We start from the raw sequence: 13,523 nt of genomic DNA on the forward strand, positions 1-13,523 counted from the left end.
AAAAATATAAACTGTAATTAAAAAGTAAAAACCGTAAAGTTGGCAGGAAGCAAAGTAAGTTAGCAACAAAACGCACAGCAGCACGTAAACAAGTCTACAAGTTGTGACCGGAAATGACGTTTACCACTGATCAGACCTACCACTGTTGTGTCGTCAGCAAACTGAATGATGGTGTTGGAGTCATGTTTGGCTAGGTAGTCGTGGGTGAACAGGGAGTGCAAGAGGGGACTAAGCACACACCCCCCCTGAGGGGCCCCAGTGTTGAGGATGAGCATGGCAGACGTGTTGTTGCCTACCCTTACGGGGCGGCCTGTCAGGAAGTCCAGGATCCAGTTGCAGAGGGAGGTGTTTAGTCCCAGGGTCCTTAGTGATSAGCTTTGTGGGAACTATGGTGTMGAACGCTGAGCTGTAGTCAATGAACAGCATTCTCAAATACGGGTTCCTTTTTTCCTTTCTAAGTGGGAAAGAGCAGTGTGGAGTGCGATTGAGATTGCGTCATCTGTGGATCTGTTGGGGTGGTTTGCGAATTGGAGTGGGTCTAAGGTATCCGGGATAAGGCTGTTGATGTGAGTCATGACCAGCCTTTCGAAGCACTTCATGGCTACCGACGTGAGTGCTTTGGGGTGATAATCATTTAGGCAGGTTACCTTRACTTCCTTGGGCACAGGGACTATGGTGGTCTGCTTGAAACATGTAGGTATTACAGACTCGGTCAGGGAGAGGTTGAAAATYTCAGTGAATACACTTGCCAGTTGGTCTGTGCATGCTTTGAGTACACGTCCTGGTAATCCATCTGGCCCTGTGGCTTTGTGAATGTTGACCTGTTTAAAGGTCTTGCTCACATCGGCTACCGAGAGCATTATCACACAGTCATCAGAACAGCTGGTGCTCTCATGCATGCTTCAGTGTTGCTTGCCTCGAAGCGAGCATAAAATGCCTTTAGCTTGTCTAATAGGCTCACATGACTGGGCAGCTCGCACATTGGTTTCCCTTTGTAGTCTTATAATAGTTGTCAAGCCCTGCCACATCCGACGAGCGTCAGAGCCAGTGTAGTAGGATTCAATCTTAATCCTGTATTGATGCTTTGCCTGTTTGATGGTTCGTCTGAGGGCGTAGTTCAGGATTTCTTGTTAGCATCCAGATTAGTGTTCTGCTCCATGAAAGAGGCAGCTATAGCCTTTWGCTCGATGTGGATGTTGCCTGTAATCCATGGCTTCTTCTTGGGATATGTACGCAGGGTCACTGTTYGGACAATGTCGTCGATGCTCTTATTGATGAAGCCGATGACTGAGGTGGTATACTCCTCAATGCCATTGGATGGATCCCAGAACATATTCCAGTCTGTGCTAGCAAAAGAGTCCTGTAGCTTAGCATCCGCGTCATCTGACCACTTCCATATTGAGCGAGTCACTGGTACTTCCTGTTTTAGTTTTTGCTTGTAAGCAGGAATCAGAAGGTTKGAATTWTGATCAAATTTGCCAAATGGAGGGTGAGGTAGAGCTTCGTATGTYTCTCTGTGTATGGAGTAAAGGTGGCTTCGAGTTTTTCCCTCTGGTTGCACATGTGACGTGCTGGTAGAAATGATGTAAAACTGAAAACTGATTTAAGTTTGCCTGCATTAAAGTCCCRGGCCACTAGGAGCGCCGCTTCTGGATTAGCATTTTCTTCTTTGCTTATGGCCTTATAGAGTTGGTTGAGTACGGTCTTAGTGCCAGCATCGGTTTGTGGTGGTAAATAGACAGCTATAAATAACATAGATGAGAACTCTCTTGGTATATATTGTGGTCTACAGCTTATCACAAAGTACTCTACMTCAGGCGAGCAATACCTSAAGACTTATTTAATATTAGACATTGCGCACCAGCTGTTATTGACAAATAGACACACACACCCGCCCCTCGTGTTACCAGACGTAGCTTCTCTGTCCTGCCGATGCAAAATCCCGCCAGCTTTATATTGTCCGTGTCGTCGGTGAAACATAAGATGTTACAGTTTTTAATGTCCCGTTGGTAGTGTAATCCATTTTGTTTTCCAATGATTACACATTGGCCATTAAAACGGATGGCAGTGGAGGTTTACTCACTCGCCTACGAATTCTCAGAAGGTAGCCCGACCTCTGCCCCCTTTTCTCTGTCTTTTCTTCACGCAAATGACGGGGATTCTGGCCSGTTCCTGACAAAGCAGTATATKKTTCWTGTCGGACTCGTTAAAGAAAAAATATTTTTACAGTTCGAGGTGAGTAATTGTTGTTCTGATGTCCAGAAGTTATTTTTGGTCATAGGAGACTGTAGCAGCAACAGTATGTACAAAATAAGTACAAAAATAAGTTAAAAATAATAAAAAAACTAATAAAAAAAACGGACAAAATAGCACGGTTGGTAAGGAGCTCGTAAAACGTCAGCATTATTAACACTTTACAGTGTGATCATTACTATAGAACTATACATTTGAACAAGTATTATGATTACTCATTGTTTCATATGTAACTAATCCAAATATTTGATACAGTATGTACAAAAATATCTCCCCAGACACATAGGTTCTCTTTCGTAGCTGTCTGGAACAGGCAAACAGCCTCATTATTGTGCACCTCAGCAAATAGCCATTGCCAAATAGATGGATCTGTTTGAGGATGGTGTAATATACGGAGCTTTCGGCCTTTGTTCCTGGGTATACTCACTGTCATGAGCACAGCGCAAGGTGAGAGGCTGGTGTAGCTGTGGTACACTGGTTTTACTGTTACTTTGTTCAGGTGAAGGTGAGAGTGTGGTTTAGGTGTAACTGTGGCGGTAACAAACAGCCAGCAGCCCTGTACTTTACTCTACTGTGTGTGGGATTTAATTGTTTGCATGCATAATAACTCAAATGTGTCAGGGGAAATGATTTATACTGGAACTATATTAAACAATTTAATTACCGCTCTGAATGTGTGTGTGTGTGTGTGTGTTTGTGCGAGGGTGTGTGTACGCCCGCGCATGCATATGTTTATGCGTGAGTTTGTACACATTAAATGTGGCTCTCAAATGTAGMGTTTGTATGTGTGTGTGTGTGTGTATGTGTTTGTTTATTTAGGAGGGCATTGTGTGCCCTATAGCACTCTCTGTCATTGGTTGTGATAATAAGCTGTTTCTCTTTCTCACTGTGGAASACTGGCTGTGCACTGTTGCAGTAGCTGGTTATATGCCCTGGTAGATCCTCTCTCTCACTCTCTCTCTCTCTCTTTTTCTCCTTGCCTCTATCTTTCTTGATCTCCCTTTCTCCCTCCCTCCCGCTCTCTGTCAACCTTTGTCTATCTGAGCTGTGGGAGCAGGCAGCAGACAAGCAGACTCTGTCCCAACCCCTCCCTGGRAGGGTGATGTATGACTGGGCATGTATGACGTCAGTCCCGGCCCAACGTCACAGACCTCCACACTCACAGCCTTTTTTCCTTCTTTCACTCGCGGCCTCCCTCTTTTTCTCGTTCTTTCTTCTGCCGGCTCTTTCTATCATTTTTCTATCTGTCTCTCTCTATCCTATCCCTCTCTCGTTTTATCTTTCTCTGGCTTTCATTCTCCTACTCTGTTCTCGCTCTCTCTCTCTCTTGCTGTTTTTCCATTTTCCTCTCTAGATCTTTCTATTCGGTACTCTCCTACTCTACCTCTTTTCCTCATTATCTCCCACCCCTGTGCTCTGTCTTTCTTCAACATCTATGTCTATCACTAACCATTGGCATAGCCTCGCACACACACACACACACACACACACACACACACACACACACACACACACACACACACACCACACACACACACACACACACACACACACACAATCGCTCCCTATGGTGTAGGGTGTACAAAACAACAAATGGTCTAGGAGATCCATCATACTTTCCATTGGTTCTGTCAGGTGAAGAGTCCACTCACAGCAATTTGATTACATCCACAGAAACCAACCGAGTGCTTTCCCTGGGTTGTATTGTCTCCATATGCGTCCCTAGTTGTAGTTCACTTTGTTTGATGTGAAGAGAAGACTCCCTTCCGGCTTCCAACACTAAGCGCAGGGACTACGAGAACCCATGAAATAGCAGATATGTTGACTTTGAGGGGCCGAAATGGCTTTTTAAAGTTCCATCTTGACGAGATGAGGAATTGACCCGGTTTTCCTTCCTTCTCTCTCTCCCTTCCTCTCTCTCTCTTTCTTTCTCTCTCTACTGTCTCCCTCTTTTCTTCACTCTAGTCAATCTGTCAAATATGTGAGTGGTATTGGTGGTGACAGGGACTGTGTCATACTGTGGAAAGATAACACAAAGGATCATGTGCCTGGAGTTGAGGTACTTGTTCAACCTCAAGTGTCATAGGGGTCATCCGAGGCTAAACATCATGGGCTTTGTCTTTAACCAAACATAGAATAGTCCTTGTGATGCCATGAGGCATGCATTTAAGGTTTATATATTAGAGACAATGATTTGTTACACCAATACCATCTATATATGGTTTTGTCCTTATTTTTGAGACAGAGAACAACCCCCCAAAAGGTAAATGGTACATTCCGAGGGCATAATCTTTAGATCTTTTGGAGGACACAATTTACTTTTCTCAGACCTGAAACATTTAGCATATTGTCATAATTGTTTATTTAAGACAGAGAGTTCAGTCTGATAAATGTTCACTATATTCACGGGACCAACCATACAAAAATGTATGCACATTGGATAAAAGTGCCTGCTAAATGCTATACTGTATATTATTATATTATATATTACTATTTTCTATCTTTGACCATGATTTGATGTGATTGTACAGCCAACTGTTGTCCCGAGTTAGTCTGTCTGTGTGCTTTTCGATAATATGCTTTTTGGAAGCCTGCCTGCATTTTAGAGAAAGTCGAAGAGAAACGTTTTAAAAAGCACAATCATAAGTCCTGCCTTTTTTTTCGGGCCCAAAAGATTTGGTTGCCAGGCAATCACTTCCAGTTCCCATCTTGGACTTAAGCATCCAGATCATTCTTCCGACTACTCTGCAGGGGGGGCTCTCTCTTGGTATCCTCCCCTTTCCCTCGCTTTCTCGTTTTGTCGAGAATGTGTGTGAGAGAGTGTGGAGGGTGGAGAAGCTTGCCTTCACGTATGTGCTATGTGCATGTTTGATGTACAGTATTTTTGTTTGTGAACCGGATGTGTGATGTGTGTGTGATAATATATGTAAGTGTGTGGTAATTTTTCCTTTTCTGGTGCAGGTAATGCTGTAGTTTAGTGTTGCCCTGATCAGTCTATACAATTATATTCTTGCCCATAGCAGCCTGTGATGCAAGATTTTAGTAGGCTATTTTAGCTGGAGATATTAGCAGGATGCTCTGTTTGCTTGCTTCTTTCTCCTCTCTTATGAGGAAAGTGTCATCTCTCTGGCTGTCATGTGTTACGCTTAACTGCATCCCCCATGAAAAACTGCTACCCGGCCCTCCTCTCTRCCTCTCCTCCTCTCTTCCACTCTGTCTGCACAGGAATGTTTGGTATGATGAATACGCATCATCAGTGAGCTCACTCATATAGGCCTTCAGTGGAGGAAGCTCTTCATTTTCAATCTTTCCCCTTCTCTTTCTCTTTCACTCTCTATATATTTCTCTCTCCCCGCTCCCCCTGCTTATTTATTATACATCTGCATACCGCTCTCCTCCTCCATACATCTCATCCATCCCTCTCTCTCTTGCACCCACACATGCGTGCACTCTCTCCCACTCTCCCTCCCCCTCTTTTCCATCTCCCCCACTCTTTATTATTTCCTCTCTCTGTCCCTCTATCTCTGTCTCTCTCTCTCTCTCTCCGCTGTCTTGACCTCAGATTAAGGTTGGAGGAATATGTAATTATCTTGTGTTGTTTGTTTCTCTGCAGCTCCAGATTATCTTCCTCTGCCATTTATTTATACACACAGTGGCCAGTTTATTAGGTACACCCATCTAGTACTGGGTGGGACCCCCCTTTTCCTCCAGAACAGACTGATTTTTTCGGGGCATGGAAACGTTGCTCAATTGTTATCAAGGACCTAACGTGTGCCAGGAAAACCTTCCACACACCACCGCCACTAGCCTGTACCATTGACACCAGGCAGGATGGGGCCATGGACTCATGCTGCTTACGCCAAATCCTGACTCTGCCATTAGCATTACGCAACAGGAACCAAGAATTGTTGTACCCCGGAGATGTTTTTCCACTCCTCAATCCAGTCCAGGGTTGGTGAATCTGAGATGTCGTTCTGCATACCACTGATGTTCTACGCCGTTATTTGCCTGTTTGTGGCCCGTCTGTTAGCTTGCACGATTCTTGCCATTCTCCTTCAACCTCTCATCAACGAGCTGTTTTCGCCCACAGGACTGCCGTGGACTTGATGTTTTTTTTTGTGCCGCCATTCTTGGTAGACCTTAAACACTGTCGTGCGTGAAAAGCCCAGAAGGTCGGACGTTCCTGAGATACTGGAACCGGCACTTCTGGCACCGACGATCATACCACGCTCAAAGTCACTTAGGTCACTTATTTTGCCCATTCGAACATTCGATCGAACAGTCACTGAATGCCTCTGTGCCTGTCTGCCTGCTTTATATGGCAAGTCACGGCCACGTGACTCACTGTCTGTAGGAGCGAACCATTTTCATGAACGGGGTGMGGTACCTAATAATCCGGCCACTGAGTGTATATTTGTTTATTTTGAAGTAAATGTATAATTGTGTCTTATCTCTGTGTATCTCTCCAGAAAACAACTCTACCAGGATAGACAGACTGCAGTATATTAGCTAGGAAATGCCTATATCTTCAAAATACACTACATGATCAAAAGTATGTGGACAKCTGGTCTCTGAACATCTCATTCCAAAATCATGGGCATTAATATGGAGTTGGTCCCKCCTTTGCTGTTATAACAGCCTCCACTCTTCTGGGAAGGATTTCCACGAGATGTTGGAACATTGCTGCAACTTTTAATTTACTTACTTCAGTTGATCACTGATGTTGGGCTACAAGACATGGCTCGCAGTCGGCGTTCCAATTCATCCCAAAGGTGTTCAATGGGGTTTAGGTCAGGGCTCTATGTAGGTCAGTCTTAGTTCTTCCACAAACCATTTTCTGTATGGACCTGGCTTTGTGCACGGGGGCATTGTCATGCTGAAACAGGAAAGGGCCTTCCCCAAACTGTTGCCACAAAGTTGGAAGCGCAGAATCATCTAGAATGTCATTGTATGCTGTAGTGTTAAGATTTCCCCTCACTGGAACTAAGGGGCCTAGCCCGAACCATGAAAACAGCCCCAGACCATTATTCCTCCTCCACCAAACTTTACAGTTGGCACTCTGCATTCGGGCAAGTAGTGTTCTCTTGGAATCCGCCAAACCCAGATTAGTCCGTCGGACTACCAGATGGTGAAGCGTGATTCATCACTCCAGAGAACGCGTTGCCACTGCTCCAGAGTCCAATGTCGGCGAGCTTTACACCCCTCCAGCCGACGCTTGGCATTGTGCCTGGTGATCTTAGGCTTGTGTGCGGCTGCTCGGCCATGGAAACCCATTTTATGAAGCTCCCGACAAACATGTATTGTGCTGACGTTGCTTCCAGAGGCAGTTTGGAACTCGGTAGTGAGTGTTGCAACCGAGAACAGACGTTTTTTCACGTTCTTCAGCACTCGGTGGCCCCGTTCTGTGAGCTTGTGTGGCCTACCACTTCACGGCTGAGCCGTTGTTGCTGCTCGACGTTTCCACTTTGCAATAACAACACTTACAGTTGACCGGGGCAGCTCTAGCAGGGCAGAAATCCACTCATTTGAAGGGATATCGACATACTTTTGTATGTATAGTGTAGATAAACTACTGAAATGTACTTTGGCGTTTACTGTGGGTGGCCTGTCGAATGGCTCTAACCTGTCCAATGTTTGGTCATGACAGAATAACAGAGCAAAACATAGGTTGTTCTGTTCCAAAAGCCCATGTAAGGACCGAAACCTATAGCAAGCAAAGAATCTCCTAGTTCATTGTGTGGTTCTATCTCCTTTCTTATCCATCCCACCTTCTTCTCCATTGGTTGATTCCTTGACGGAGATCCTATCAGGTTTGGTCGTCCAGGTGTTGAGTGCTACTGTCAACATGAGAGTGGAGCCGCTGTCATCTCGCTACAGTTTCTCATCAACGAGGTGAGTAATGAAGACAGGAACACACACCTCATCCAACACCAGACCTCCTCTACTGACACTGTCTCTATCTCGCTCTCTACCCCACTAAACCCCCTTTCTATCTCCTTTCTTCTCCACTCCAAAACATCTCAAACACTCCTGTATCTCTATAGATGTGTGTGCGTGCGTGCCTGTGTGTGTGTATGCGTGTCTTTGTGACTTTCCTGCTTGCAATTCAGCCTCTTTCACCAGATGGAGAAATGCCATTGCAAGCTTGTGTGTGCATTGTGTACTGATGTTTACCTGTGTGTAAATGCTGTCTTCTCCGTTTCTGCCACAGGGGGCGCTGGTGAGTGCTCTGGCAGATGACAGCGTGCACCTTTGGAACTTGAGGCAGAAGAGGCCCGCCATCCTCCACTCACTCAAGTTCAACAGAGAGAGGTAAGAAACCTGGAATCTCCTAGGTTTCTCTCTCTCTCTCTTTGTGTCACTCTCTTTGTGTCTCTCTGTGTTTCTGTGTGTTTGTATGCATGCGTCTCTCTCTCTCTCTCTCTCTCTCTCTCTCTCTCTTACTCTACTCAACTGTACTCTACTCTTCCGGGTAGAGAGAGATGGGAGAATTAGAGAGGAGCAGACTATAGGACAGACTGACCCTAGCCCTCCAGCACATAGACGATTGCAGCATAGATACTGGAGGCTGAGACAATACCCCCGGACAGGGCCAACCAGGCCGGATATTACCCCACCCACTCTGCCAAAGCACAGCTCCCACACCACTAGAGGCGATATCAACAGACCACCAACTTACTACCCTGAGACAAGGATGAGTATAGCCCACGAAGATTTCCACCACTGCACGAGCCTGAGCAAGACCGGACAGGAAGATCACGTCAGGGACTCAACCCACTTAAGTCGAGTATAGCAACTAAAAAAAAGCCTGGCACGATGTGATGCACCCCACCTAGAGGCGGCATGGAAGAGCGCTAGTAAGCCAGTGACTCAGCTCCTGTAATAGGGTTAGAGGCAGAGAATCCCAGTGGAGAGAGGCGAGCCAGTCAGGCAGAGACAGAAAGGGCGGTGTGTCACTCCAGTGCCTTGCCATTCACCGTTGCATCCCTGGGCCAGACTACACTCAATCATWGGACCTACTGAAGAGACGAGTCTTCAGTAAAGACTTAAAGGTCAAGACCACGTCTGCGTCTCTCACATGGATAGGCAGACCATTCCATAAAAATGTAGCCCTAAAGGAGAAAGCCCTCCCTCCAGCTGTTTGCTTAGAAATTCTAGGGACAATAAGGAGGCCTGTGTCTTGTGACCATAGCTTATGTGTAGATATGTACGGCAGGACCAAATCAGAGAGATACTGTAGGTAGGAGCAAATCATGTAATGCTTTGTAGGTTAGCAGTAAAACCTTGAAATCAGCCTTAGACTTAACAGGAAGCCAGTGTAATAGCACTGGAGTAATATGATCAAATATTTTTGTTCTAGTCAAGATTCTAGCAACTGAAGTTTATTTAGTGCTTTATCCGGGTAGCCGGGTAGTAGCCGGGTAGTAGAGCATTGCAGTAGTCTTATCTAGAGCGCGGATGAGCTGTTCTGCATCCTTTTTGGACAAACGGTTTCCGATTTTTGCATTGTTACGAAGGTGGAAAGACGCTGCCCTTGAAATATTCTTGATGTGTTCGTCAAAAGAAAGATCCGGGTCCAGAGTTACGCCAATGTCCTTCACAGTTTTGATGGTTGTACAGTCGTCTAAGATTAATTGTCAGYTCAAATAGCAGATCTCTTTGTTTCTCAGGACCMAGAACTAGCATCTCTGTTTTGTGTCAGTTTAAATGTAAAACATTTGTCGCCATCCACTTCCTTATGTCTGTAACACAGACTTCCAGAGTTGGCAATTTTGGGGATCCACCATGTTTCATAAAAATGTACATCTGTATGTTGTCTGCATAGCAGTGAAAGTTGACATTGTGTTTTCGAATGACATCACCAAGAGGTGGAATATATAGTGAAAACAATAGTGGTCCTAAAACGGAACCTTAAAGAACACGGAAACGTACAATTGATTTGTCAGAGGAAAAACCATCCAGAAAGACAAACTGATTTCTTTCCGACAGATAAGATCTACAGTGGCTTGCGAAAGTATTCAACCCCTTGGCATTTTTCCTATTTTGTTGCCTTACAATCTGGAATTAAAATGTATTTTTGGGGGGTGTGTATAATTTGATTTACACAACATGKCTACCACTTTTATTGTGAAACAATCAAGAAATAAGACCAAAAAAACAGACAACGTGAGCGTGCATAACTATTCACCCTCCGAAAGGCAAAACGTTGTAGAGCCACCTTTTGCAGCAATTACAGCTGCAAGTCTCTTGGGGTATGTCTCTATAAGCTTGGCACATCTAGCCACTGGGATTTTTGGCGATTCTTCAAGGCAAAACTGCTTCCCATCTCCTTTCCAAGTTGCATGGGTTCCGCTGGTGTACAACAATCTTAAGTCATACCACAGATTCTCAATTGGATTGAGGTCTGGGCTTTGACTAGGCCATTCAAGACATTTACATGTTTCCCCTTAAACCACTCAAGTGTTGCTTTAGCAGTATGCTTAGGGTCATTGTCCTGCTGGAGGTCCCAGTCTCAAATCTCTGGAAGACTGAAACAGGTTTCCCTCAAGAATATCCCTGTATTTAGCGCCATCCATTATTCCTTCAATTCTGACCAGTTTCCCAGTCCCTGCTGATGGAAAAACATCCCCACAGCATGATGGTATTCTTGGGGTGATGAGAGGTGTTGGTTTGTGCCAGACATAGCGTTTCCTTGATGGTCAAAAAGCTACATTTTAGTCTCATCTGACCAGAGTACCTTCTTCCATATGTTTGGGGAGTCTCCCGCATGCCTTTTGGCGAACACCAAACATGTTTGCAAATTTCTTTCTTTAAGCAATGCTTTTTTTCTGGCCACTCTTCCGAAAGCCCAGCTCTGTGGAGTGTACAGCTTAAAGTGGTCCTATGGACAGATACTCCAATCTCCGCGGTGGGAGCTTTGCAGCTCCTTCAGGGTTATCTTTGGTCTCTTTGTTGCCTCTCTGATTAATTCCCTCCTTGCCTGGTCCATGAGTTTTGGTGGGCTCCCCTCTCTTGGCAGGTTTGTTGTGGTGCCATATTATTTCATTTTTTTATAATGGATTTAATGGTGTTCCGTGGAATGTTCAAAGTTTCTGATATTTTTTTATAACCCTACCCTGTTCTGTACTTCTCCACAACTTTGTKCCTGGCCTGTTTGGAGAGCGCCTTGGTCTTCATGGTGCCGCTTGCTTGGTGTTTCCACTTTCTTAGTGGTGMTGCAGATTCTGGGGCCTTTCAGAACAGGTGTATATATACTGAGATAATGTGACAGATCATGTGACACTTAGATTGCACACAGGTAGACTTTATTTAACTAATTACTGTATGTGACTTCTGAAGGTAATTGGTTGAACCAGATCTTATTTAGGGGCTTCATAGCAAATAGGGTGAATAAATATGCACGCACCACTTTTTTTTWWWKKKRTTTTTTMTAAACAAGTAATTTTTTTCATTTCACTTCACCAATTTGGACTATTTTGTGTATGTCAATTACATGAAGTCCAAAGTAAAACCTATTTAAATTACAGCTTGTAATGCAACAAAATAGGATAAACGCCAAGGGGGGTGAATACTTTTGCAAGGCACTGTAAAGCAGGCAATAACTTGTCCGTGTAGACCTATTAGGGTTTCCAATCTCTCCAAAGCTTCACTAAGGTCTAGTAGGAGGACAGATGCAGAACCTTGGTCTGACGCCTTTAAAAGGTAATGCACCACCTTCACAAGTGCAGTGTCAGTGCTTCGATGGGGTCTAAAACCAGACTGGAGCGTTTTGTATCCATTATTTGTCTTCGGGAAGGCAGGGAGTTGTTGCACAACATATTTTTCCCAAATTGTGAGAGGAATGGGAGATCGATATAGGACAATATTATTATTTTTTATTATAAAAAATAAATAAAATGTATACCCTCTATTTTACATTTACATTTACATTTAAGTCATTTAGCAGACGCTCTTATCCAGAGCTCTCCCCAATGTTGTGATTACGATCGTGTCTCATCACTGCAACTTCCCGACGGGCTTGGGAGAGACGAAGGTCGAGTCATGCATCCTCCGAAACATGACTCGCCAAGCCGCACTTCTTKACACAACGCCCGCTTAACCCGGAAGCCAGTCGCACCAATGTGTCAGAGGAAACACCATTCACCTTGCCGACCAAGGTTAGCCTGCAGGCGCCTGGRCCACCACAAGGAGTCGCTAGAGCACGATGAGCCAAGTAAAGCCCCCTCAACCAAACTCTCCCCTAACCTGGACGACGCTGGGCCAATTGTGCTCCGCCCTATGAGACTCCCAGTAACGGCTGGTTGTGACACAGCCTGGGATCGAACCCCAGGTTAGGTTAGGAGGTTAACAGATTGTTGTACTCTGACGTCCTTGGGTAGGTGGAGGGAGTCTGGAAGGGCATCTAGGAATCTTTYGGTTGTCCAAGAATTTATAGCGTGGCTTTTGATAATCCTTGGTTGGGGTCTGAGGAGATTATTTGTTGCGATTACAAACATAATAAGATGGTGGTCCGATAGTCCAGTGTTATGAAGAAAAACATTTAGATCAACAATATTTATGCCACGGGACAAAACTAAATCCAGGGTATGACTGTGGCAATGCGTAAGGTCCAGAGACATGTTGGACAAAACCCACTGAGTCGATGATGGCTCCGAATGCCTTTGGAGTGTGTCTGTGGACTTTGCCATGTGAATATTGAAGTCACCAAAAATGTGAATATTATCTGCCATGACTACAAGATCCGTTATGAATTCAGGGACCTCAATGAGGAACGCTGTATATGGCCCAGGAGCCCTGTAAYCAGTACAGTAGCTGTACAAAGTTATTGTGTATGCTGCGTAGATTTCATGACTAGAAGCTAAAATATTAGAACGCCATCTTTTTGGGGGGTTAATTTAAATATCTGTGCATCTGCCTTTGTGGGATGCGCAGGGGATATGTCACTAGTGTAACCAGGAGGAGAGGCCTTATTTAACACAATAAATGTATCAAGCTTGAGCCATGTTTCAGTCAGGCCAATCACATCAAGGTTATGCTCAGTGATTAGTTCATTGACTATGACTGCCTTGGAAGTGAGGGATCTAACATTAAGTAGTCCTATTTTGAGATGTGAGATATTACAATCTCTTTCAATAATGACAGGAATGGAGGTGGTCTTGTGTTTAGTAGCGTGTTGCATGCTCCTGTCTGTTCACTGGCAATCGTTCTGCTCTATATAAACCAAGGCTTATGTATAAAGGGTATCTGTCGGTCCTGTCCCGCCCCAGGGT

The 13,523-nt window shown here is 44.7% G+C and overlaps 1 protein-coding gene across 1 annotated transcript in view; it reads left to right on the forward strand.

The window, feature by feature from the left end:
• The window catches only part of LOC111954296 (syntaxin-binding protein 5-like), a 186,017-nt gene that overhangs the window by 66,627 nt on the left and 105,867 nt on the right, over nucleotides 1-13,523 (forward strand). Inside the window, exons 3-4 of the mRNA XM_070435855.1 lie at nucleotides 8,064-8,145; nucleotides 8,465-8,565. Coding sequence (XP_070291956.1) covers nucleotides 8,064-8,145; nucleotides 8,465-8,565 — 183 coding nt within the window. The remainder of the gene's footprint in view (nucleotides 1-8,063; nucleotides 8,146-8,464; nucleotides 8,566-13,523) is intronic.

Source organism: Salvelinus sp. IW2-2015, linkage group LG28, assembly GCF_002910315.2.
Source record: "Salvelinus sp. IW2-2015 linkage group LG28, ASM291031v2, whole genome shotgun sequence".
Classification (NCBI taxonomy): Eukaryota; Metazoa; Chordata; class Actinopteri; order Salmoniformes; family Salmonidae; genus Salvelinus; species Salvelinus sp. IW2-2015.